This window comes from Hippichthys cyanospilos, chromosome 10 (genome assembly GCF_059441005.1).
Source record: "Hippichthys cyanospilos isolate Australia breed blue-spotted pipefish chromosome 10, RoL_Hcya_1.0, whole genome shotgun sequence".
Taxonomy (NCBI): domain Eukaryota; kingdom Metazoa; phylum Chordata; class Actinopteri; order Syngnathiformes; family Syngnathidae; genus Hippichthys; species Hippichthys cyanospilos.
The window spans coordinates 21153185-21175865 of NC_142378.1; the positions used below are offsets into that span (position 1 = coordinate 21153185).

General features: G+C 39.4%; 1 protein-coding gene across 5 annotated transcripts; it reads left to right on the forward strand.

Annotated features, from left to right (window-relative positions):
* The first annotated feature begins 20579 nt into the window (after positions 1-20579).
* Positions 20580-22191, forward strand: LOC148417514 (uncharacterized). 5 transcript variants are annotated; one of them, XM_088426060.1, is made up of 5 exons: positions 20580-20736; positions 20815-20866; positions 20938-21073; positions 21199-21467; positions 21549-22191. In XM_088426060.1, the coding sequence occupies exons 1-4, from the start codon at positions 20606-20608 to the stop codon at positions 21393-21395; spliced, it is 516 nt and encodes a 171-aa protein (XP_088282186.1). In that variant the 5' UTR covers positions 20580-20605; the 3' UTR covers positions 21396-21467; positions 21549-22191. The 5 variants fall into 5 exon arrangements, 3 of the variants coding, with proteins under 3 accessions (XP_088282186.1, XP_088282187.1, XP_088282185.1); XM_088426061.1 differs by having other exon boundaries at positions 20980-21073; XR_015867008.1 differs by having other exon boundaries at positions 20580-20866; positions 20980-21073; positions 21202-21467.
* Positions 22192-22681: the final 490 nt, after the last annotated feature.

Genomic DNA, 22681 nt, shown 5'->3' on the forward strand with positions numbered 1-22681 from the left:
TCATATTGCAAAAAACTTTGTACAGACTTCGTCTGGATCAGCCAAAGAAAACCAAGAAGAAATTGAACAGGTTAGATATAGATATAGTATATGCACACACACACACACACACACACACACACACACACACACACACTATCTATATATATATATATATATATATATATATATATATATATATATATATATTAATGAGTTACACTGAGGAGTTGGAATCTACTCCCGCCCCAACTCCCACTTTTACACCCACAGGGACATGCCATGTTAGTCATCAAACACACCCACAGCAAAGTCACACGCGCACACGCACACACACACACACACTGTCGAGGCAGAAATGCAGTGGAACAGACGTTCACCAGACCGTTGGAAATCTCTTCCCAAGATTTCTTTTAAAATAAAACGGTATTTCAAGTGTAAACACTCCATTGTAATACAGTTTGATCATGTACGGATTTGACCTTAATTCAACGTCCAGGCCCGTGCTAATATGACCGCAGCTGCCCGAGACTAAAGACTTGCGCTTCGACTTTGTCTGTGGCATTGTTAGATCATGCTTTATCTAGACTGCATGGTTAAAAGTCAAATTGACAAATTTAAACATGTCAAACCTGAGGTTTGTGGGCAGAAACTGGTCCCAAACTGGAGCAACAATATTGGCTAAATAAACGAGCGCAACAAGATGTTGAAGAAATAGGTAGATTGGCAGATTGTAAACGATGGTTACTAAAGTTTTGATTTGAATGAGCAGCAAAGATGACAGATGAGCTTTCCCATGTGTCAACAGGAGGGAATATGTATGATTAGTTGCATATGGGGCCACATTATATTCCAAAATATTTTGTAAATATTGTGATATGTTTGCCGAATAATGCACAAGTTTATTTGCGACCACATAGAGGAAAATTTCCAGAACCACCAGAACTATATCATACGATACATATGGATTACATTGAATTCAACAAGGCATGAGGAAAACAATGTTGGCTGGTCATAATAGATGCATTTTCAAAGTGATTTGAATTATTCCCAACAGCGCATTGTGATGCAAAAACAGTTGTCAAAGCATTCTGTGATCGAATCATACCAACATTTGGCATTCCTAGAGTAATTGTAAGTGACAATGACTTACATTTTGTAAAAAAGATGTAACAAAAGTTGGAGAACTGCTGAATATCAGAAGGGCTTGTTGAAAGAGCAAATGGGACAGTCAAGGCCATACTCACGAAAACAATGAAAACGATAAAGAGACAGTGAGCAGATTGCATTCCTATTGTGGCCACAGGAATGAAAATTGTTCAGCTGAAGAAAAAAACCTTATCACCACTTGAGATAGTGTATGGAGGACCATACAGACTACCAGACTTAACCCCTGACCAGCCACCTAGTGGATATTCTAATCCAGTTCACATGAAAAAACTGTTTGGCACATGGGAGGTGCATAAGCACAATGACTGGCCAGTGTGTTCTATCCCGCAGAATACCCAGGTACAGATCAGAGACCAGGTGTTCCTTTAGGTGGTGAGACGACCTCGTTGGGACAGTGAATGCTGGGATGGCCCATTCCAGGTGAGCGCAGCGACACCAACTGCGGTGAAGGTTAAAAGACGCGACCAGTGAATCTACCAGTCGCAGTGCAAGATCCTTCGACCCCCTGTTAATGGGCCTAGCGACGCCAGTTCCTCAAAGGGCGGATCAGCACCCCCAAGTGCATGGACGGTGCACCAACGAAAGACCACAGTGGGAGGAATGCTCCCCTCTCAGGAGAATGGCCTGTCCGCAAGCACTCCTCCGAGTAGCATTTTGACTGACTTCATGGAGGCATCTTTTAAGCACACAGCCTCACAATTACATGCTACTTAACTTATAACCATCCATAACAGACAATCATGGATGCTGTTGAGTTTAGCGGCACAAGTGACCATGGCCATTGATGAGTATCAGCCTGTTAACCCCCGACTCTGAAGACAATTCAACAACTATGTAAATATGTATATATATATATATATATATATATATATATATATATATATATGTATATATTTACATAGTTGTTGAATTGTCTTCAGAGTCGGGGTTAACAGGCTGATATACAGTATATATATATATATATATATATATATATATATATATATATATATATATATATATATATATATATATACTGTATGTATTAGACCAAAAACAGCTCTTGCCTTTGTTTTTTTTTTTTTGTAATTAGCTCTTGCTTGGGACGGTTTTCGACCATTTTCCCACTGGGTTTTGGGGTAGTTTTGCTCCCACTCAAGCAATAGCTTTCGACATTGTTTGATGTTCTTTTTTAATAATGATAAACGGGAGATATGTGAAAGGAATCATATATTAGATTGTTATCATTATGTGTTTATTTCTTGTCTAGAACAGTGTACATTGCTATCCATCTATGCAATCCTAGTTCATCTCGCCCCAGTCCTTAGGTTAAGCTGTTGCCGCAGGAAAGTGTGAGCTGTGACCTTGGCCCAGCTCACACTTTTGGTGGTGCCCGGCTGGCTCTTTTTGTTATGTCTTGTAATGTGCGATGCTTTACTGAATGAATAAAAAGCAGGCGGGGACGCTTGAGCGGCGAACGCTGTTGGCAGAGCATGAGAATGTACGCCAAGCCTTCCCTTTGCCGGCGGAGAAATGTCAACCTTGGTTGGTCTGAGTTACTATGTTGCTGCTTAGCAGCTGGGCTTGTCTTAGTCTTCTTTTAAAGATAACCCTGACAGAAACTGAACATCATCTTATGATACGCACATTGTTTCACTGCATATTGCAATATATCAATATATCAGTATTATTGCCCTGCCCTAACTGCCACCGAGTTGCACTACGGTCTAATTCACCTCATTCCATTGAACTTTGACTAGTAAAAAATGTCTAAGTAACCCTTTATAGGGGAAGTAAAATAATTGTTTTCATTAATCCCTTCTGCCATAATATACCCAGCAGTAGTCCACAAACCACTCTAATTAATATTGCCCTTGTGGAATGTGTAGCAAAATCCACCATTTTGATCTTTCTCTAGGTGCAGCTATATTTCCTATTGCCGTCGCATGAAAATTATATCACTGTTGCCTGGGGCTCAGGTAACAACCACTTATGGGTCACCTGTTTTCAAGTATGCTCATGTAACTTTTGCAAGATGAAAACACTTGCAGTAGTTTTTTAGAATGTCCCGTTTGAACTGGCAGGGGCGCGCAAACAATATTTTTGGAAATACATTTTTGTACTTGACGGAACACGTCAATCTCCACACTTGAGGGCCTGAGATTCAAATGGCAAAACCTCTTGCCCGACACTGGCAGGTTTTAGGAGAGCATCTGCTAACCTCTGACAATTCTGATTATGTTTATGTAGGAAATCTAAAAGAATTTGACATTTGCATAAGCATATTCTTGTAGGATCACGACTGTCTCACAGCCTGGACACTGGAGCATTTTTACTTATGCTATTTGACCACTTATAAATCTTTGGAAGGACACACAGATGTTGTGTACATCAAAATTCTTCCTTTTATGTCAAACTAAGTACTTTGCGTTCCGTTCATTTAGGAAGCCAAAAGAGCGCTGCTTGGGCAACTTAATGACATACTTTATCTATATTTTTAAAATTGCATTTGGTTTGTACATTGAGTTATCCAGACAGCATCATTAATGTAAACGTCCGAATAATTCAAATGTGATGAACGACTGCATCCATGCATAGTAAGCATCTGTTAAACACATAACAGTAACCTATTCAAGGTCCTCAGGTAAGGATGAGAAAAAAAACAAAAACAAAAAAAAAAACATTCTTAGGACGTCTAAGGTAACGGGGTGGGCTTATGCATCATCCAGAACACAAAATGTACACTCAATGGCTACTCTAGACAAAAACAGCTACAAGGATAAAATAAAAACGATTGTGCTAACAAAAAAAACAAACAAACAACAACAACCGAGCATTACTTTTTTGTTTTTAATGTTTTTGAAGGACTATTAATCTCATCGGCTCATTTTATAACTACCCGATTTTAAAATTAATTAATTCCATTTTAACCTCAAACCACAAACTCCAACCACAAAAACGAACCTTTTTAATACTTAATTTGTGAGCAACATTTTGATTACATAATTCTGTTGATAGGCAACGAGGGAGGGACAGAGAATGTTATTAATATTTGTTCTTTGTTCTTATTGTTTTCGATCAACCACAAACACACTGACACATTTAGTACTGTACTAATAGTTATATTGTAGTTTAAAAATTTGGTTATAATCGTTGCCAACGTTCGATGTGACTACAACGACGACACTGACCTCTAGTGGAGACAGCGTATTAACCGCAGTAGAACTCTGAGCTGGGAATACACGGGGGTATACGGCGTATACCCACTTTATTGAGAGTAACATTGCGTGTACCCATTTCTAACCTCCCCTGATGCGCAACTTTCAGGAATATCCAACTGCCCGATAGCATCTTTTTTCACAGGAATAAGAGAGAAATGAGGGAAGATCGACCTGTCAGCCACATAAACCGAGTTTTGACGCATATATGTGCATTTTTATATCGGCGGTATTCTTACAACACTTGTAGAGGATGTAAAAGTTATAATCTCTCCAGGTGGTTCAAGTGAAGAAGATTGTTAATGGAGCAGAGAGGGGCCCATGTCTGCTGATGAGTTTTGTGATCACAGTAGCGTGTGTGAGAGAGACAAGGAAATTTTTTGTTTCTGTTTTGTCATGTGGAAATCGATAATGTATTGCCAGACCAGTGGAGTGTAAAACAAATCGAAAAATTGAAAAAAAAAAAAAAACTAAAAATGTTTGCCTCATGATGAATACATTTTAAATTTTACAGGGGCGGCATGGCTTGGTGGTAGAGTGGTTGTCTCCAAGCCGAAAGGCCGTGGGTTTGATCCCCCAAGCATCAAAACCATGTCCAAGTGTCCTTGAGCAAGACACTGAACTCCCAGTTACTCCGGATGCTGCGTCATTAGTAGGTGAACGACTAGTTCGTGTAAAGCGCTTTGAGTACATAAGGTAGAAAAGAACTATTTAAGTGAAAGTCCTCTTACCATTTCATTTCCATTGTGCTTGCAAGACATTGTGCTTGCTTCTCCTAATTAAGTCATTACATTTTTATATACCCACTTCTCAAGGGACCAGTACACCACTGCACTTATCCTCACCAGAGTCGCAGGCGTGCTGGACCCTTACACAGCCGAGGTATACCATGAATTGGTTGCCAGCAAAACACAGGTCACACAGAGACATAAAAACATTCACACTCACAAAACCCCTAAGGGCATTTGGGAGTGCCCAATATACAGTACCAAATATGCATGTAGGGAACGTGGGAGGTATCTGGAAAGCCCACACGAGCACGGGGAGAGATATGGTCTCTCCAGCGTGACCTGGGTCATCCACAGGGCCTCCTCCCGGTTGGACAGGGCCAAATCACCTCACAAGTGAGACATACAAGAGGCATCCTAGCCCCAATGCTCGAGCCATCTCAACTGGCTCCTTTCAATGTGAAGGAGCAGTGGCATGACTCTGATCCCTTACCGGTGAACATTTCCATCTGGGCCTCATGCCTACTTGGGTAACAAGTAGGCATTGGCTAGAACTGGGCAAACATACTGGTTTACATATGGGTACCATCTGGGCTTTGTGATCTGTTTAGACTAATTGTGCATGGGTTAGAACTGGTCAGAATTTATCAGTGCTATCTGGGTTATGTGTAGTCTAAATAGGCGTTGGTTAGTCCTGGTCAATGTTTATCGGTCCTGTCTGGGATATGTGTGGCCTAAATGGGCATGGGTTAGAACTGGTCGCCCATGTCTGGGTCTCATATGAGATGTATTTGTGCTAAGTGGGTTTACTCATAGGCATGAGGGAGAAACTGATCTACACACGGGCAAGTAGCATGAAGCGACATGGACAACACTGTCGACATTGATGATGAACCATCAAGGACTGAAAGAAAACAGGGACCTAAATACATGCAAAATGATGAAACAACAAGAAACAACTGGACCAAACACAAGGGCTTGGAGGGAGCTGATTCAGTGACACAAGGAACAAGCTGGTCAACAAGCAGAGGTGCACAATCAAATTGAAAGAGAGACACTGATCTGGGACACATGGAAACAAAAACCTGTCTGATGAAGTGTTCCGGGAATGTCCCACGCTGGAAGAGACCATGTCTCTCAGTTGGCCTGGGAATGCCTGGAGATATTCCCAGAGGCGTAGATGAAATGGCTGCGGAGAGGAAATCTCGGCTTCCCTCCTAAAGTTGCTGCCCTCATGATCCGACCCTGGATGAGCGGTAGAAAATGAATGAATAATGAATGGAAAACTCCTTTATTTTGTTAACTTGAATAAAAATGTGCATTGTCATCTGAAACATTTTTTTAGCAGACAAGCTACAAATATAATGGATGTTGCTACATGATCCATCTTCTGAAGATCCAGAATATAAAATGCCTAGACTCAGATACCAACACAAATGGCGTTTCAAAGTTTAATAAGTCTACATGGATGGTGGTCAACTATGTTAGGTATTTATTTTTTTCTTCCAAAGATGTGTTGTGCTGTTTAGGGGATACTTGGGTTAAAAAAAAACAAAAACAAAAAACATTCATTTCACGGGGGGGGGGGGGGGGGGGGGGGGGGGGGGGGGGGGTTACACAACAGAAAAAAGTTGAGCACCGTTGTATTCAACAACTAACATCTATACTAGTCAGACAAAATTGCATTATTAAGAGAAGGTGATAAACTATTAAGGATTTTTATCTTAGGGTTTGTGTATCGTATTAGTATCAACATGGATATACATGGGTGATGGTATGTTTCTAGAGCGTGAAAAATAGTAGAAGGGGCATTTGTAAGTTTCAGCTTGAGCTTTATCCTGCTTGTTTTTTACATCTCCCTATCTCATTACACTTGATTCAAATAAACAGCTTGTCAGTAAGCTATGGGGAAGCCTAATTATGATCTTGATTGTTCAAATCAAGTGTTTTGACAGGGAAATATCAACAACGGTTCTCCGGTTCTCCACCCCTGCACTAATACTAATATGCATTAGAGAGAGACACAATTGTTTGGTCATGATGGAGGTATTGACGAATTTGTTACCTGACTGAAAAGACAAAAGTTAAGACAAAGCATGTGCATTTAAAAATAGAAGCCTTCACGTGTGCGAACTGGCCTTCTTTTCTCAACATTTGCACCTCCTACGCACCCTCAAGCACTTCCTGTGCAGCGCCACACTTTTCCATTGTGGTTAACTGGGGCCTACTAACACGTGAGAAGCTGCTCAGTAGCCCTTCAAGTACATCTGGTTTCACATACATGATGAGCTCATGTGTGATTCGCTTTTTCTCTCAGACACACAGAACAACACCCACAAAGAAAATTAGTCTGACAATATATATATTTTTTTTGTGGTGGTGGTGGTTTTCTGAAATCGCAATTTATTGTAACACAAGAGGGCGCTTTGGCTTCCTCTCTGGTTCATTGCCAGTGTGTGATTGCGTGTGTGTGTGTGTGTGTGTGTGGGGGGGGGGGGGGGGGGGGGGCACTGCTTCTGATGTGCTGATTGTTATTCTGCAGCTGCAGCCTTGCAGATGCTTGCTACTTGGTGTTGTCATGCTTTCTGTTGGTCAGAAATGTGGACATGAAGCCCAGCTACATAGATGGAACGGCATGCTTATGTATGTAATCCTATAGGCCGGTTGCCAATATGGTAGTTGCATCACACAGATTGCAATATTTTTCCGATCTTTTTCAATACTGTGCTGCTGCTTTGTTCATCGTTCATTTGCAGAATAGGATGGGTGGCTCGTCGTGTTTAAACATGTTTTTTACATTTACGACCACCTGATTTAAATTCCTGGAATGCATTTACTTACCACTGTATGATTAATATTATTTGCTTTTGTAGATTATGGTCAGTACATTGGCAACAGCATATTATTATAGATGTAGTTGTCGTTAAAATACTCTATGAATAAATCTGGGTTGTTCAAGTGTAATAATTATTGTTTTCACTCTGTTTTACTATTTAAAGATATCCAACATGTTTACATTTATTAAAATGTAGCAGTTAAGCTACTGTATATAATGCACCAATTATTTTAAAACACGATTTGATATATATTTGACTGTATAGATATTTATATGTGCAAATTAGACATTTTCATGTTTGACATTTAATGCTGTATCAAATTTTGTGTTCATATTTTAATATCATATTTGAATTGATTGTAACTATTTGCTAAATATTTAATTATTCAGGTTTATTTACAACGTAAATGTTTTCAGAGAGTAAGAAAAAAACGAAATGTGTTTAAGTGTCTATTAAGAGCAGCTGAGATGAGCAAAGAGAAGAGCTGAGAACAGCGTTCCCTCACTACTTCGCACCTCATGTTTTGCACCCTTATGTTGCGTTCACACCAAACGCGAACAAGGCAAAAAAAGCAGACAGTTCTGCTTTGTAGTCAATGTATTTCATGTGACAGGGCGTGCCGGAGCATCCGGTGACGCGAATGACACGTCCCGCGCAATGCAAAATCGATCGCAGCACGAATTTTGCCCCATCACCCAATGTTAAAAAGATGTAACTTTGTTTGCTCGTCACGTCTCACGACGCCAATTAGCTTCGAGAACGTTCACCGTCAAACAGGGGGCAGGAATTAATCATGGCAGCCGTTTTGTGGTTTTGTGAGCTATCCAACACGGCCAGCTGAGCTTTAAATACAAAAACGGAGTCAAGCAAGAGCGCTCACCTGGCTTGTAGAATGGTGGAGGGGGAACTCAGGATAACTGGTATGTGGAGCATTTACTTCCTTTTGTTGAACTGTAGTTACTTTGCCAAGATAACAATAGTGCAGCATTGACAGCACAGTATCGGCCACTTGATTGCGACATTGAAACTTTTTTTTTTTTTTTTTTTGCCGCATACCGAGGAACACGCAACTGAAAAAAAGAAAAAGGAAGGTGCTGTAGGAGAAAACATTGGCTCTGCCACATCCCAGAAAAGTGAAAGTTCTCAGAAACTCTCCTTTCCAGATCCACTGTAAAGTGCACAACAAGTTCACAAGCCCCACCCCTTGCGCAAATGTGTGAACAAGATAAATGCCGGCAATTAACACTCGGCGACTGAAAGCCCGCCGAATGAGCGTAGCGATGTGTACTGTCGCGTTTGGTGTGAATGTAGCATTATGCTTCACTTTTTTTTTTTTCATAATATATATATATATATATATATATATATATATATATATATATTGTGGAGAGAGGCGCTCTGAAGGTCAACAGCTTGGACAAAACTGGCAAAGTAAACATGGGCACCTACAAAACACGTGATTGGCTACCAGCATGACATCAATCAATGAGGGCACGAGTTGTAATCTGATCCGATCTGGTACTCCGTAGGCAACTCCGGCCCTCCGTTTTATCCCTACTATGGCCAAAGGATGAAATGGGAATGGAATGGACTGTACCTTTACTGTATGATGTTGAATAATTAAAGATTTAAGTCAATGTCAGTATGTCTACCTAAGTAATCTTTGTTTCAAATACAGTGGGCCCCCGGTTTACGAACCCCCTGTTTTACATATTTTTCATCTTACGACGTGAACCGCAGGGTTTTTTTGTCCCCCTCTTACGCACAAACCATCCAACATGCCGGTCAGTGTGTCGGCACTATTTTTTTCGATTTGCTGCATAAACAAAAATAACTTTTCTCGCATGTCACGGAAACGCCAATGTGCTATTGGTCTATTAAGGTCACAGTCACGGTCTCAGTCACGGAGATTCCCATATGCTATTGGTCGATTAAGGTCGCAGTCACGGTCTCAGTCACGGAGATGCGGATATGCTATTGGCCGGCGTCACGTCAATCACAGAAATGCCGATATGCTATTGGCCGAACGCCTTCATCTAGCTTGATGGCACAGCTGGTCGGTGTGTTGTGAAGACTTTGCAAACTTTATCTGTTTGACATGGCTTGTAAAATTGCAAGTGGCGGTAAAGGAAGAAGTAAGAGGATGATGACAATAGAAACAAAGCAGGAGATAATAAAAAAATACGAAGGAGGCGCACGCATAGTAAGCCTTGATAGTGAGAATGGCCGTAACCGCTCAAGAACAAGGAAGCTATGAAAGCAAGCAAGTCTTCTAAGGGCAAGACTTTCCTTGCCAGGGGTCAACAACAAAATTTACAGATTACTTTTATTCAATGTCTGGGCCGCTACTAATATGACCGTAGCTGCGCAAGACTTCAAAGGAAAGGGCTTCACTATGTTTTTCTTCCATCGCCAGGGGACGGACCTCGGTCAACAACAAAATGGAGAGGCTTCTGCTATTATGGATTAAAGAGAAGGAAATCGCCGGTGATATGTTCTCTTTTAAGAAAAGTTCTCGTTTAAGAAAAGTTCTCGTTTAAGAAAAAAATAAAATAAATTCTGCGGGTTCGTCTCTGCTCCCCTCTGCGTCCACCCACCATCCAGCTCAAGTCGCATTGCCCCAAAGGTAAATGTCATTTTTCCTTTGGATATTTATGTTATTAAATTTAATTGTACAGTAGATTGTTACTAATTTTTAATATGTGTATAAGGTCGTGGTTTTTACATAAGGTTTTTGCACGCATTCACTAATTAATATAGGTTTGGATTGCCCGTCATACGACTAATTCGGGTTACGAGCCTAGCCGCTGAACGGCTTAAGTTCATAACACGGGGGCCCACTGTATGTGATGTAAAAATAGTTTTCACATTTTAAAAATTCTGCTACCCACATACACATACATGAAAATTCCTGGGAGGTGGAAGGAGAAGTTCCTTATTTAGCGAATTTCACATTATGCGTTTTTTTTTTTTGGTCCCCGTTAAATACAAAAAACAAAGGGAACACTGTTGTATGATATACTCTATGTTTTTTAAAAAAACTATAAACATGCATATTTTAATATTTAAATTTTTAAATTAAATACTTCATATATATTCTTTGTTTACCATTATTACTTATTGCTATCATCTTTATTTTAATATCTTAAATACCTTTCATTTCATGATTATACAAATCAATGTTCAAAATACATGTCTACAGTTAGTAAAAGCTGTGTTCAAAGTAAAATTCAAAGAAGGGGAGGGGGATACATCAGCAGGGATTCAACAACAGAGTCAATTAAAATGGTTACCCAAATCTAATAATAAGTATAACATAAAACTGGATTATATGATACAGTAATGTATACTCTACATGCTTGACCTACATAATCTTTTTTGCATATTTATCGATGGTGGGGTTAACATAACAGTTAACGCATTTGTATAAATGCAGTAAAATAGTATTAAACTGCATGAGCATGTGTTTTTGTGCAGTGCAATGAGTTATGCAAAGCTACACCTTTAAGAGCATCACATTGGTATTCTTGCTTCGTCCACAAGCTGACTGTGGAGGTGGACAGATAGTGGTTGTGGGGGAGGGACAAGGTGTGTGTGTGTGTGTGTGTGTGCGTGTGTGCGTGTGTGTGTGTGAGTGTTTGTAGGAGTCTGCTCCAATGAGTCTCCAGAGACTCTTATGGATCGGAGAAAAAGAGCATGTAGGACGTCCTCAGCATTCCGCATGTTTTAAGGGCCTGGGCTCAAGGAGTCAGACATTGATCCGGTGGATCGTCTTTCTCTGGGAATGTTGTGTTGTCGGGGCTCCACATTAGAGAGCTACTAAGAGGACTACACCTCTGGAGAAGTGCCACCCCACATGTAGTGTAATTTAATGATAACTACATCTATGATTATATTTAAAACATACTGTTGGTCATTAAGAACACATTCATTTGCAAGTTTATGAAATTTACAATCATTTAATGTATTCCTTTTTAATGAAAACCGGTTTATATCTTACACAGTGTCCCTTTAAGCTAAACTCTCAGCCTTGGTTTCTGATAGTTTTTTAAAATAGATTTTATTGTAAAATACAGCACATCAAATCAATTGATGCGTTCAGTAAACTCAAGCAGTTCAATATCTATGATGCGGGTCTGTGATTGATTAGGATTATTGAAAGGCAACTGCAGCAGTGGCGGAGCGAGGGAAAAGAACACCTAGCACACAAGGAAATAGAATGAATCATTCCCTTCTCCTACTCCTACAACGGCAGAACAGTAGTTACAGCTATTTCTGTCAATCCATCTACCTGACCAACAAACACATTTTCCATCTGGCCAAGGTACTTCAAAACTGTATTGCATTATTTATTACTTCTTACTGTCATTTCAAAATTACTTACATTATAATATTACTGTTTTTGGAATGGAATGCATTACACTACTATTGCATGACTTTTATATTACTCTCACCACCATAACTGGAAATATGGATTTGCTATTCTAAATATAGCTCATTGCGCTCATTACACACCCAGTGAAAAGTTGTCTTAAGGCTAAAAACAGTATAAATAATTTAATTTGTATTGTATTGTAAACACCGTAAAGATAAGATACAATATATATTTTTTTGTATTTTAATCCCTTTATTACTTAGATTCATAGCATGGTGATGCATTTTTATGCTTTAGGCAAAAACAGTAAGTGCATTTTACAATTTCACTGTTAATATTCAAATTCAAGCTTAGTCTGAAAGGTAAAAGACAGATGTTTCTCAAAAATAAATGGTTTCGTTGGGCTGACGTTAGCACCTTGCCAACATCATTGTGATTGTTTTAAATGTAGTTTACCATTAATTTTGTATGCTTCATCTTGATAAATATTGACTAGAACTATTTGTAGACAATTATTAGTAGCAATTGTACAGTGAAATGTAGCGTTGGCTCAACTTGTCATTATTGCTAGTAGTGACAGGAATCTTGCTGACAAGGTTTCTAAATGCTGGTGAATCCACTGTCGGAAGCGGCAGCATATCTTTTACGTACGACATGGTCCTAACCTTTTGAGGTCGAAGTGTTAATCCCCTGAGCGAGACAGTCCAATCCTCCACGTGTTTTCTTTTCGCTAACTTTACTTTACTATGCCACCGCTCAAAATGGTTTGTTAAATTACTGGTCCTATTTGGTGATGAAGACAGCTCCTTAGGTGTGCAAAGTGCACCTAACAATAACTATATATTCTTTTTTGCTTTTATCTCTGATGAAGTGAAAGTAATGGGCGTCTGTCCACCTCATGTACAGACTTTTCTCCTCCGCTCTCACGGTGTTTTTGGCGGATTTGGGAGCGGGAAAAACATCACTTTCAGGCTAAAACTGCATTGTAATGCATCGTGTTACTCTCATTTGTAACAAGTACAAGATTACTATTTTATGTGTGTAATCTATTACACTACCACATTACAGCAAAAGATAACGCATTAGCGTAATTACAATACTTTTGTAATGCATTACTCCAAACACTGTCTATCAGTTGTGCTTAGCTAGCCATCCACCCATCTGCACTACATATCTTACCAACAACACAATGTATGTGAGTCTGGCCAAGGGCGCTTTCATCAGGTCCAGAGCTAAGTGGTTAGAAGAGGGGGGAAAAATTCCAGTTATTTTTTTGGTTTAGAAAAAAGAAACAGGAAAGGGAACAACAGTATTATGTCTCTTAATATAAATGGTACTATCAATACAGACCCTAAAAGTATAGCAAACTATGTTACCTCCTTTCACAACAATTTATATACATCAAAATTTGATAATGAGAAGTGAGAAACCTTTATTAGACATATTCCAAATTTTGCTCCCCAGATTTCTGAAGAATTCAAATTGATCTGCGAAGATGAGCTTTCATGATCACAAGATGCTCACAGATGCTGTGCACTCCATGAAGTTAAGAAAATCACCTGGAAGTGATGGTCTCTCAGTAGAATTGTATTTATGTTTTTGGAATTTGATTAAGGACATTCTACTGCTCATGTTTAAAGAATGTATACACAGACAGGAGATGACAACAACCATGAAGCAGGGTATGATTACCTTAATACCTAAGCCAGATAAAGATAATCTTTTCATTGAAAATTGGAGGCCTGTTTCACTTTTAAACATAGGCTATAAAATTTTATCACAATTTTATGCTAAAAAAAAACTAGAAGAAATTATAAGTGATAAAAAAAATGGCTTCACTGACAAACGTCACATTACCTCTAATATTAAATTAATATTAGATTTACCTGACTACTCAAATTACATAAATTCAGATGGATTATTTGTGTTTCTTTATTTTTATAAGGCATTCGGTTCGATTGAGCATTCTTTTATTATACAAGCCCTAAAAGTCTTTGGTTTTGGAGAGAATTTTATTCGTAATATTGGCATGTTTTACAAAGACATAAATAGCTCTGTCATTTTATATCCCAACCGTCAGAGTTATCAATAAGAAGAGACTGGAGAAAAGCCAAAACTCTGAGTCAAACACGATCTTTTGCAAAAGAGGGAGAGCACCAGGGTCTTCCGGTGTTCTGGGGCTCTCCTCCTTGTTTTATTCCAAAGATTACAAAGAAGGCGGTTACAAGGTTCAAAATAATACCATATATGGAGTAGTTTATGTCTGTAGCGTGAGTGTGTGTGTATGTGTATATTTGTGTGTTCGTGTGTGTGTGAGTGAGTAGGTTAAGAGGTGTGCGAGCAAAGTGTTTTTATATGATAACATATATACGTATATACAAATTATTCCATCACCAACATTTCCAGGAGATTTTCTATTTCTAGGGGTGTACGTCAAGGATGTCCTAGTTCCTGTTTTTTATTTTTCATTGTGGCTGAACTTTTGTCTTTAAATATTTCACATAATCCACATACTCAAGGTTTAACCATTATTAATAGAGAGATCAAAATTACACAGCTAGCTGATGATACAGTATTATTTCTTAAGGATAAGCTGCAAATACAGAATGCACTACATGAAATTGGTGATTTCTCTGAGGCTTAAGCTCAATATCAAAAAAAGTGACATTCTATGCTTACATGAGACTAACGAGAAACTTATGGTTGGTATCCCTGTTAAACAATGTGTCAAATATGTTGGTATTCATGTTTCGAAAGATTTAACTCTGAGACAACAATTTTGTTCCTAAAATTAAGAAAACCAAGTCAATTCTTAACATGTGGCTCCAGAGAGACCTGTCAATTTATGAAAGAGTATTATTGTCAAAAGCTGAAGGTGTATCAAGACTTGTTTACCCTGCTTTGTCACTTTTTGATAATGATGGGTTCTGTAAGGAAATTAATAATTTATTCATCAAATTTGTGTGGAAGAACAGACGACATCACCTTAAAAAGGAAATAGTCAAGTTGGAGAGGGCACAAGGAGGACTGGAGATTTTAGATTTTATCAATGTAAACCATACCTTTCAGATCAAATGACTTAAAAATTGTTTGGAACTCCGAGAATCACTAGGGAATTTCATACCTCACAATATATTCAAAAAGATAGGTAGTTTAAAGTTTCTATTGGGATGTAATTATAATGTTTCTAAATTGCTGGTAAAACTTTCAAAGTTCCATCAGCAAGCTTTGTTATCTTGGAAATTGTGTTACGTTCACAACTTTTCACCACATAAGGATATCATTTGGAACAATGATAATATCACTGTTAAAAATAAGAGAATATATAAAGAGAACTGGATTGAAAGGGGTATAATATTTGTTACAGATTTGTTTGAAAATAATGGTAACCTTTATAGTTATGTAGATTTCCTTAAAACCCAAATATTTTCAGTTTCATACAAGGAATTTGCTTATGTTGTAAAGGCTATTCCTAGAGGTTTAACTGAGTTAATGAAATGTCATTTGGGATATCAAGGTGTTAATGTTTAGATGCCTGGATTACTCGTTGGAGGTATAACATTAAAGGACAAAATATGTACAAACAAACATATATGAACTGAACTTCAAAATTGTAACAAGATTTCACCCAGAGGGAAAACTTTTTGGAACTCACAATTAGACAATATTAATTTTAAATTATTTTTAATTGACTTTGAAATTGTACACTGTACATCGATACATTGACTGTAATAGCAAATAAAAAAAGTGAATGTACTTTGTTATATTTTGGATTTTCCTTCCATCCCTACATGGGTTTTCTCCAGATACTCTGGTTTCTTCCCACAATCCCAAAACATGCATGCTAGATATACTGGTCGCCCCAAATTGCCCAAATTGTCATGATTCTACATCGACGGGCTCATGACATTATTTAAGGGCATTTTAGTAACAACTCTTGAGAGGGTTGTGCAGAAACATACATGTGGGGCATGAAGGAGGGTGAGTGGATGCATGAGGGAATAAGAATGAAAACAACACAGGCTTAGCCTGGTCCATTAAAAAACAAAAAAAACAAACTTGCATTGTGGGGAATGGGGAGCGTTAGCGTTTGTTCACATGCTTGCACTGTGTCTTGTGTTTTGTAAAAAGAAAATACTGTTTTTAATATTTCCATCCATCCATTTTCAGAAGCCGCTTATCCTCACGAGGGTTGCAGGCCTGCTGGTGCTTATCCCAGCTGAGTAAGGGCAGTAGGCAGGGGACACCCTGCATTCCCATTCATGCACCCAATCATACCTAAGGACAATTTAATATGTCCAATACACCTGTCATGTCATTATCAACAGTAAATTGGATCACGTTCATGTGCATGGGTGTGAGTGTACTGTAGGTTGTGCCTTCAGGATGAGTTGTACTTTGGACAAGAAAGAAAGTCACTTTAATTTTGCTGTAACTTGAAACAGGATGAAATATCACACAAAATGTCGCAGACCGAAAATCCCGGTGATAGCCACCAGAAAGCAAGCGACTATAGTAAGGCTGTGCGGCTGTGGAAAATGAATGGATCGATGAATGGATGGGTTACAGTTGATATCAAAGATGCAAGAGCAATGTTTACCCAGCAGATGTCCTTCTCTCACCAAATGTCGCGCACATACAAGGCCGTCATTAAAGCGGGAAGTAATCTAGCTGAGAGAAATTTAACTTAATTTATTGCTAAACAAAACAACAGTATGGGGTAGCGGATTTTCAACTCTACATTTTGGTCACATTTCAATGCAACATCGCGACTAGACGTCATGAGCGAGTGACTCATTGTGGCGCCTTGATTTTCACACATACCCTTGTTCTTGGTAGAGGCAAGCCCCGCCCCCATCCCCCACCGCTCAGGGTTTCCCACATCCCCATTGAACTTTCCACCCACTCATAGAGGAATGCACATTGAAAAGAAAGTGTGGGAGGTGCAGGGGAGTCTGTGTATGTCTGTTTTTTTTTTTTTTTTTTGCTTGCCTTTTGGAAAGGCAGCACTTTTGTACAGGGACATGGAGAAAAAAAATTGCCAGCTCTTGCGGGATCCCGCAAAAAGTATTGCGAGAGCTCGCGATCCTGTTTCCTACATATGTGAACCGGAAGTTAAACAAACTCAGCGATGGAGCAGCCTGAGCCGACACGTCACCCGAGGGAGAAGTTTGTTTTTTATTTTAGTATTGGCCTAACATATAAAGACATCAAATCCGTTTTTGCACGTAGACATGGCTTTGGCATAAGTGAGAAACATCTGAAAAGAATATTTAGGGTGAGGGGGCTTTCTCGTCTTAATGGCTACTGAAGAAGAGTTGGCAAGACAGTGCCATATTCACACTTTTGAGATCAATACCTCCACCAACGATAGCCCTATCCCTCATGAACTTCACATACTACTTGCTACAATGTAAAAAAAAAAAAAACAACAAAAAAAAAAAACATTTGTAAAATATTTAAACAGAACCATTGATCCCTATGCGCAGCAGAGGCTCGGCGAGTGCGCAGGGGACTGTCTGCAAATTGTATATGAAGGGTTAAAAAAATAAAATTTATATATATATATATATATATATATATATATATAAGCACAGACACACTCACCGTATTTTCCGGACTATAAGCCACAGGTCATAACATCAGATATTTATGCAAAATGATGGTATATGAAAGTTTTAATTTTTTTTTAATATACATTTTTTAAAGTCGTCTACCAACTGCAACATCCTCTTTTTAACAGCATTCTGTCTCCCATTGTTTAATTGACAGAGAAATTTAGTGAGCATTGCACACACTGCACCTAAATAATATATAGAATCATTAAAATTATAAATACAATCGTATATACTGTATACTGTATATCAAACACAAACTTTTATACGAGGTCTTTATGCCGTCCTCACTCCGAAACATCGGATTTTTTGCCACCTAGACAGCAAGATAATGATGTTTCAAACAACCAGACTGTCTTTCCTTTTGCTCTGCTTTATTTGAACAATGGCCATTGACCATTACCCTTTTTAGGTCGCCGTAAAACTAGAAAAATAAAACCGCTAATGATACATAGCACCTCTCGAGCTAACAAACAAGCAACCAAACAACCTAAAAATACTTCTATTTCCAATGTCTCTAACGATAAACAAAATAGATGAACAGTATCAACATTTTGACAACTTGTGTACTTACGAACAGTTCTCGTCCAAGGCAAAACAAAATACGATCAGCAATCCTTGAACATTAACCGGTCGTCTTTGCATGCTGCTACATTGGAGAACTGGCGTCTACTGAGAAAAACATTATTTCGAAGTAACCAGAACAGGGTGCTGTAAGTCTATGAACAAATCTAAAACAACAAAGGTGGTACTGCACTTCTGAAGGGCAGAAATCTTATTCAATTTAGACAAGTTTTAAAAATATTTTTGAAAATATATTTTAAAACTCTTTTTAAGCACAGGCATTGATTCACATTTTTGCAGTTCTATTTCATAGTTGTTCCATAAACTGACTTCTTGAGCATATACACACAATTGCTTGACTGGTGGGAAAATAAAGAGCGGACAAGCGGCACTGTTCTACAAGGCGTAGGGCTCAAATCATGAGGAAAAAGTCACGGCTTATAGTCCAAAAAAATATGGTGTGTGTATATATATATATATATATATATATATATACACACACACACACACACACACACAGTGGGCCCCCGGTTTACGAACCCCCTGTTTTAACGTATTTTTCATCTTACAACGTGGACCGCGGCGTTTTTTTGTCCCCTTCTTACGCAAAAACCTTTCGTCTTACGAACCATCCAACATGCCAGTCAGTGTGTCTGCACTATTTTTTTCGCTTTGCTGTATCAACAAAAACAACTTTACTCGCATGTCACGGAAATGCCGATATGCTTTTTTATGTTTTTTTTTTTTTAAAAGAGAACATATCACCGGTGATTTCCTTCTCTTAAATCCATAATAGAAGAAGCCTCTCCATTTTGTTGTTTACCGAGGTCCGTCCCCTGGCGATGGAAGAAAAACATAGTGAAGCCCTTTCCTTTGAAGTCTTGCGCAGCTACGGTCATATTAGTAGCGGCCCAGACATTGAATAAAAGTAATCTGTACATGATCAAACAATGTTGAGTCAGATTTCCAACATTCCGGTGGACTGTCTGTTCTTGACTTTCGAATGTCTCTTCCTCCTGCGGGGTTTTAATCTATTCCCGCCCCACAGGCATGTTCGTGTCAGTCATCAAGCGTACCCAAGACCAGAGGCACACACGCCCACACATCTCGAGGCACAGAGAGACACACTAAGGAGCAGACGTTCACCAGACCGCTGAAAATCTTTTACCCAGATTTCTTTTATAATAAAACAGTATTTGAGGGGTAAACTATTCTTTTTTATAATATTTGATCATGTACAGATTAGACTTTAATTCAACGTCCTGGCCGCTACTAAGATGGCCGCAGCTGCGCGAGACTTCAAAGGAAAAAGTTCACTACTGTACAGTGTAAGATTTAATTAAATATGAGTACTGTAGTAATATTTGTAAAAAAAAAAAAACCCATCTTTTTATTTATATTTCTATTTTTTATGCAAAAACTGGGAGGCACTTCTTTGCTGATTTGGAACATATCTACCGCAATAAATTAGGTTATGTAACATGAACCCTCAAGTCAAACTCAAAGTCAAAGTCAAGTTTATTGTCAATTTCCTCACATGTGCTTACCATACAAAGGAATCGAAATTGCGTTTCTCACTATCCTCTGCGTTTTACATGTACAATAACAAAGTGCAGGTGCGCAAGATGAGATAATCCTAAAAACTAGATTCTTATCTATAGTAATGTAATGTGCAGTATGTTAGATCTACTTTGCCTAGTGTTGCTAAACTAATAACTAAAATTAAAAACTAAATACAAAAACCAGGTATGGCAAGAATACCCCAAGACAAGACATAAATAGCAGCATATGACAAGACAATCCAACAGTACGAGACAAAGCAAGACAACTCTGACTGTGGTTGTCCCAGTTGTGTGCATTTGAGGTAGTTGTTATAGTTCTAAGTGTAATCGCTAGTGCAATGGAAGTATAATTATAAATAAATATGGCAGCAGCAAGTCTGTGCAAATTTTGCAAGTGCATGAGCAAAGTTTGAGGTTTTTTTTTTTTTTGGGGTGGGGGGGGTCGAATGACCCAAACTTCGTCTGCCAGCGAGGTGTTTCTTCTGGCTGGGGCTGAATGTGGGAGAGAGGAGGGGAGAGAGAGAGAGAGTTTCACGGGTGGGAAGGGGGGAGAGTTCAGTAGTCTCACGGCCTGGTGGATGAAGCTGTTCCTGAGTCGGGTGGTGCGGGAGCGGAGGCTCCTGTACCTCTTTTCGGAGAGCAGGAGGCTGAACAGACTGTGTGCAGGGTGGCTTGTATCGGTGACAATCGGGATGGCGTTGTGGCTGAGGTGGGTGGTGTACAGGTCTTGCAGGGAGGGCAGTGGAGCACTAATAATCCTCTCAGCTGTCCTCACGATGCGTTGTAGAGCCTTCCTGTTGTCGTCAGTGCAGCTCCCGCCCCACACGGTGATGCAGCTGGTGAGGATGCTTTCGATGGTTCCTCTGTAAAATGTGGTCATGATGGGTGGCGCGGCATTTGCCCGCTTCAGTTTGCGCAGGAAGTAGAGACACCGCTGTGCTTTCTTGGCCAGAGATGCAGTGTTGGTGGTCCAGGAGAGGTCATTGCTGATGTGCACCCCCAGGAACTTGGTGCTGCTCACCCTCTCCACTGCAGCACCATCGATGGTCAGTGGGGGGTTTGGGTGTGGCCTCTCTGGAAGCTGACGACCATCTTTTTGGTCTTGCTGATGTTTAGCAGGAGGTTGTTGTCTTTGCACCATCTGGTCAGAAGCTCCAGTTCTTTCCTGTAGTAGGTCTCGTCACCGTTGGAGATGAGGCCCACCAGTGTTGTGTCGTCAACAAACTTCACGAGTGGTTGGAGCTGTGGGTTGCTGTGCAGTCGTGGTTCAATTGGGTGAAGAGGAGGGGGCTGAGCACACAGCCTTGTGGGGCCCTCGTGCTCAGGGTGATCCTGCCTGAGATGTTGTCGCCAACACGCACCACCTAAGGCCTCTGGCTGAGGAAATCCAGCAACCAGCTGCAGAGTGAGGTGCTGAGGCCCAGTTTGTCCAGTTTGCAGGTGAGTTGTTGTGGTATTATGGTGTTGAACGCTGAGCTGAAGTCTATGAACAGCATTCTCACATATGTCTTTCTTGTCCAGGTGGGTGAGTACCGGGTGGAGGGCAGAGCAGATTGCGTCGTCTGTGGATCGCTTTGCCCTAAGCAAATCTAATCCTCTTGTTCCTTCCTGTGCCCACCTGGCATTGCCTCGCAGCCCCCACCCCTTCCTGTTTGAGTTGGACAGTTCTACAGAGATTCCATGCTCCTTTTGTTCGTGCTCAAGTAATTTGCTTCCTGGTTCCCGTTGACATTTGTCTGGCATTTTTTGTTGTTGATATTTTGATATATAGTATATATGGTTGATATTTTGCTCTTTTTAAAGATCATTTTCACATTTATTGTTGCTCTTTTTTGTGGTTAAAATTTTACTTTTAATTCTGTCTGCTTAAGGGTCCTTGAGGGAAACGGAAATTGTAAAACTGAGGCGTCTGGCTAAACTTTCTTTTTTTTGCTATTTGCTTTTTTGTTATTATGCCACTGCCACTCTATGAGTGATCACATTCATGGTTTCCAGAAAGAACATGCACATGAACACAAATGCACACGCGTAGGTTATTAGCTTCAAGCTTGCCAGATGTGCCACCCACACGCAAAGTGTCCTGGTCGTTTGTGTTTGACAATCACAGGAAGTTTGTGTGTTTGCTTGTAGTCCCCCAAAGGACATTATGTTACAATAAAAGGATAACAATCTTAGTGTACATGTATTAAATCCCAACTATAGTATTTCCCCAACATCTGTTACTTAAATCTGAGCTAAAGTTAAGCTATGTGAAAACAATTAAATTACAATTGAGATAAAATATCAGGTTTTGTTATTATATACATGATACAACTTAACTTAATGAGATTCAATAGAGCTCAGATATTGAATAAAATAAAATAGAATTCAATAACTGTTTTAAAAATGCTATATGGATAAATGTTAAGTTTTGTGTTTACAGCCTTGAAAAAAAATACTGTATGTAAAAAAAGTTCATTTCTGCCTAGAACTGTCACAGTTGTGACTCGGGCAGGTTGATTGTGAACCCCGGGACACTCAGGAGACAGCGTGGAGTAGAGACAACGGTTTATGAACACAAAAAGCACGCACTGCGTGGGTTTCTAACAAAGTTACTTCAAAGTACAACAAAACGATGAAAAGGGGACTCAAAGTACAACTAAAAGAGACTATGC

Excerpts from the sequence above, each read along its gene's own strand:
- LOC148417514 (XM_088426059.1), top strand. The coding sequence starts at position 20,606 with ATGAAGCTGTTCCTGAGTCGGGTGGTGCGGGAGCGGAGGCTCCTGTAC. Across the intron at positions 20,867-20,937 it reads CCCACACGGTGATGCAGCTG|TTTGCGCAGGAAGTAGAGAC; the intron begins GTGAGGATGCTT and ends TGCCCGCTTCAG. Across the intron at positions 21,074-21,201 it reads CCACTGCAGCACCATCGATG|GTCTCGTCACCGTTGGAGAT; the intron begins GTCAGTGGGGGG and ends TTCCTGTAGTAG.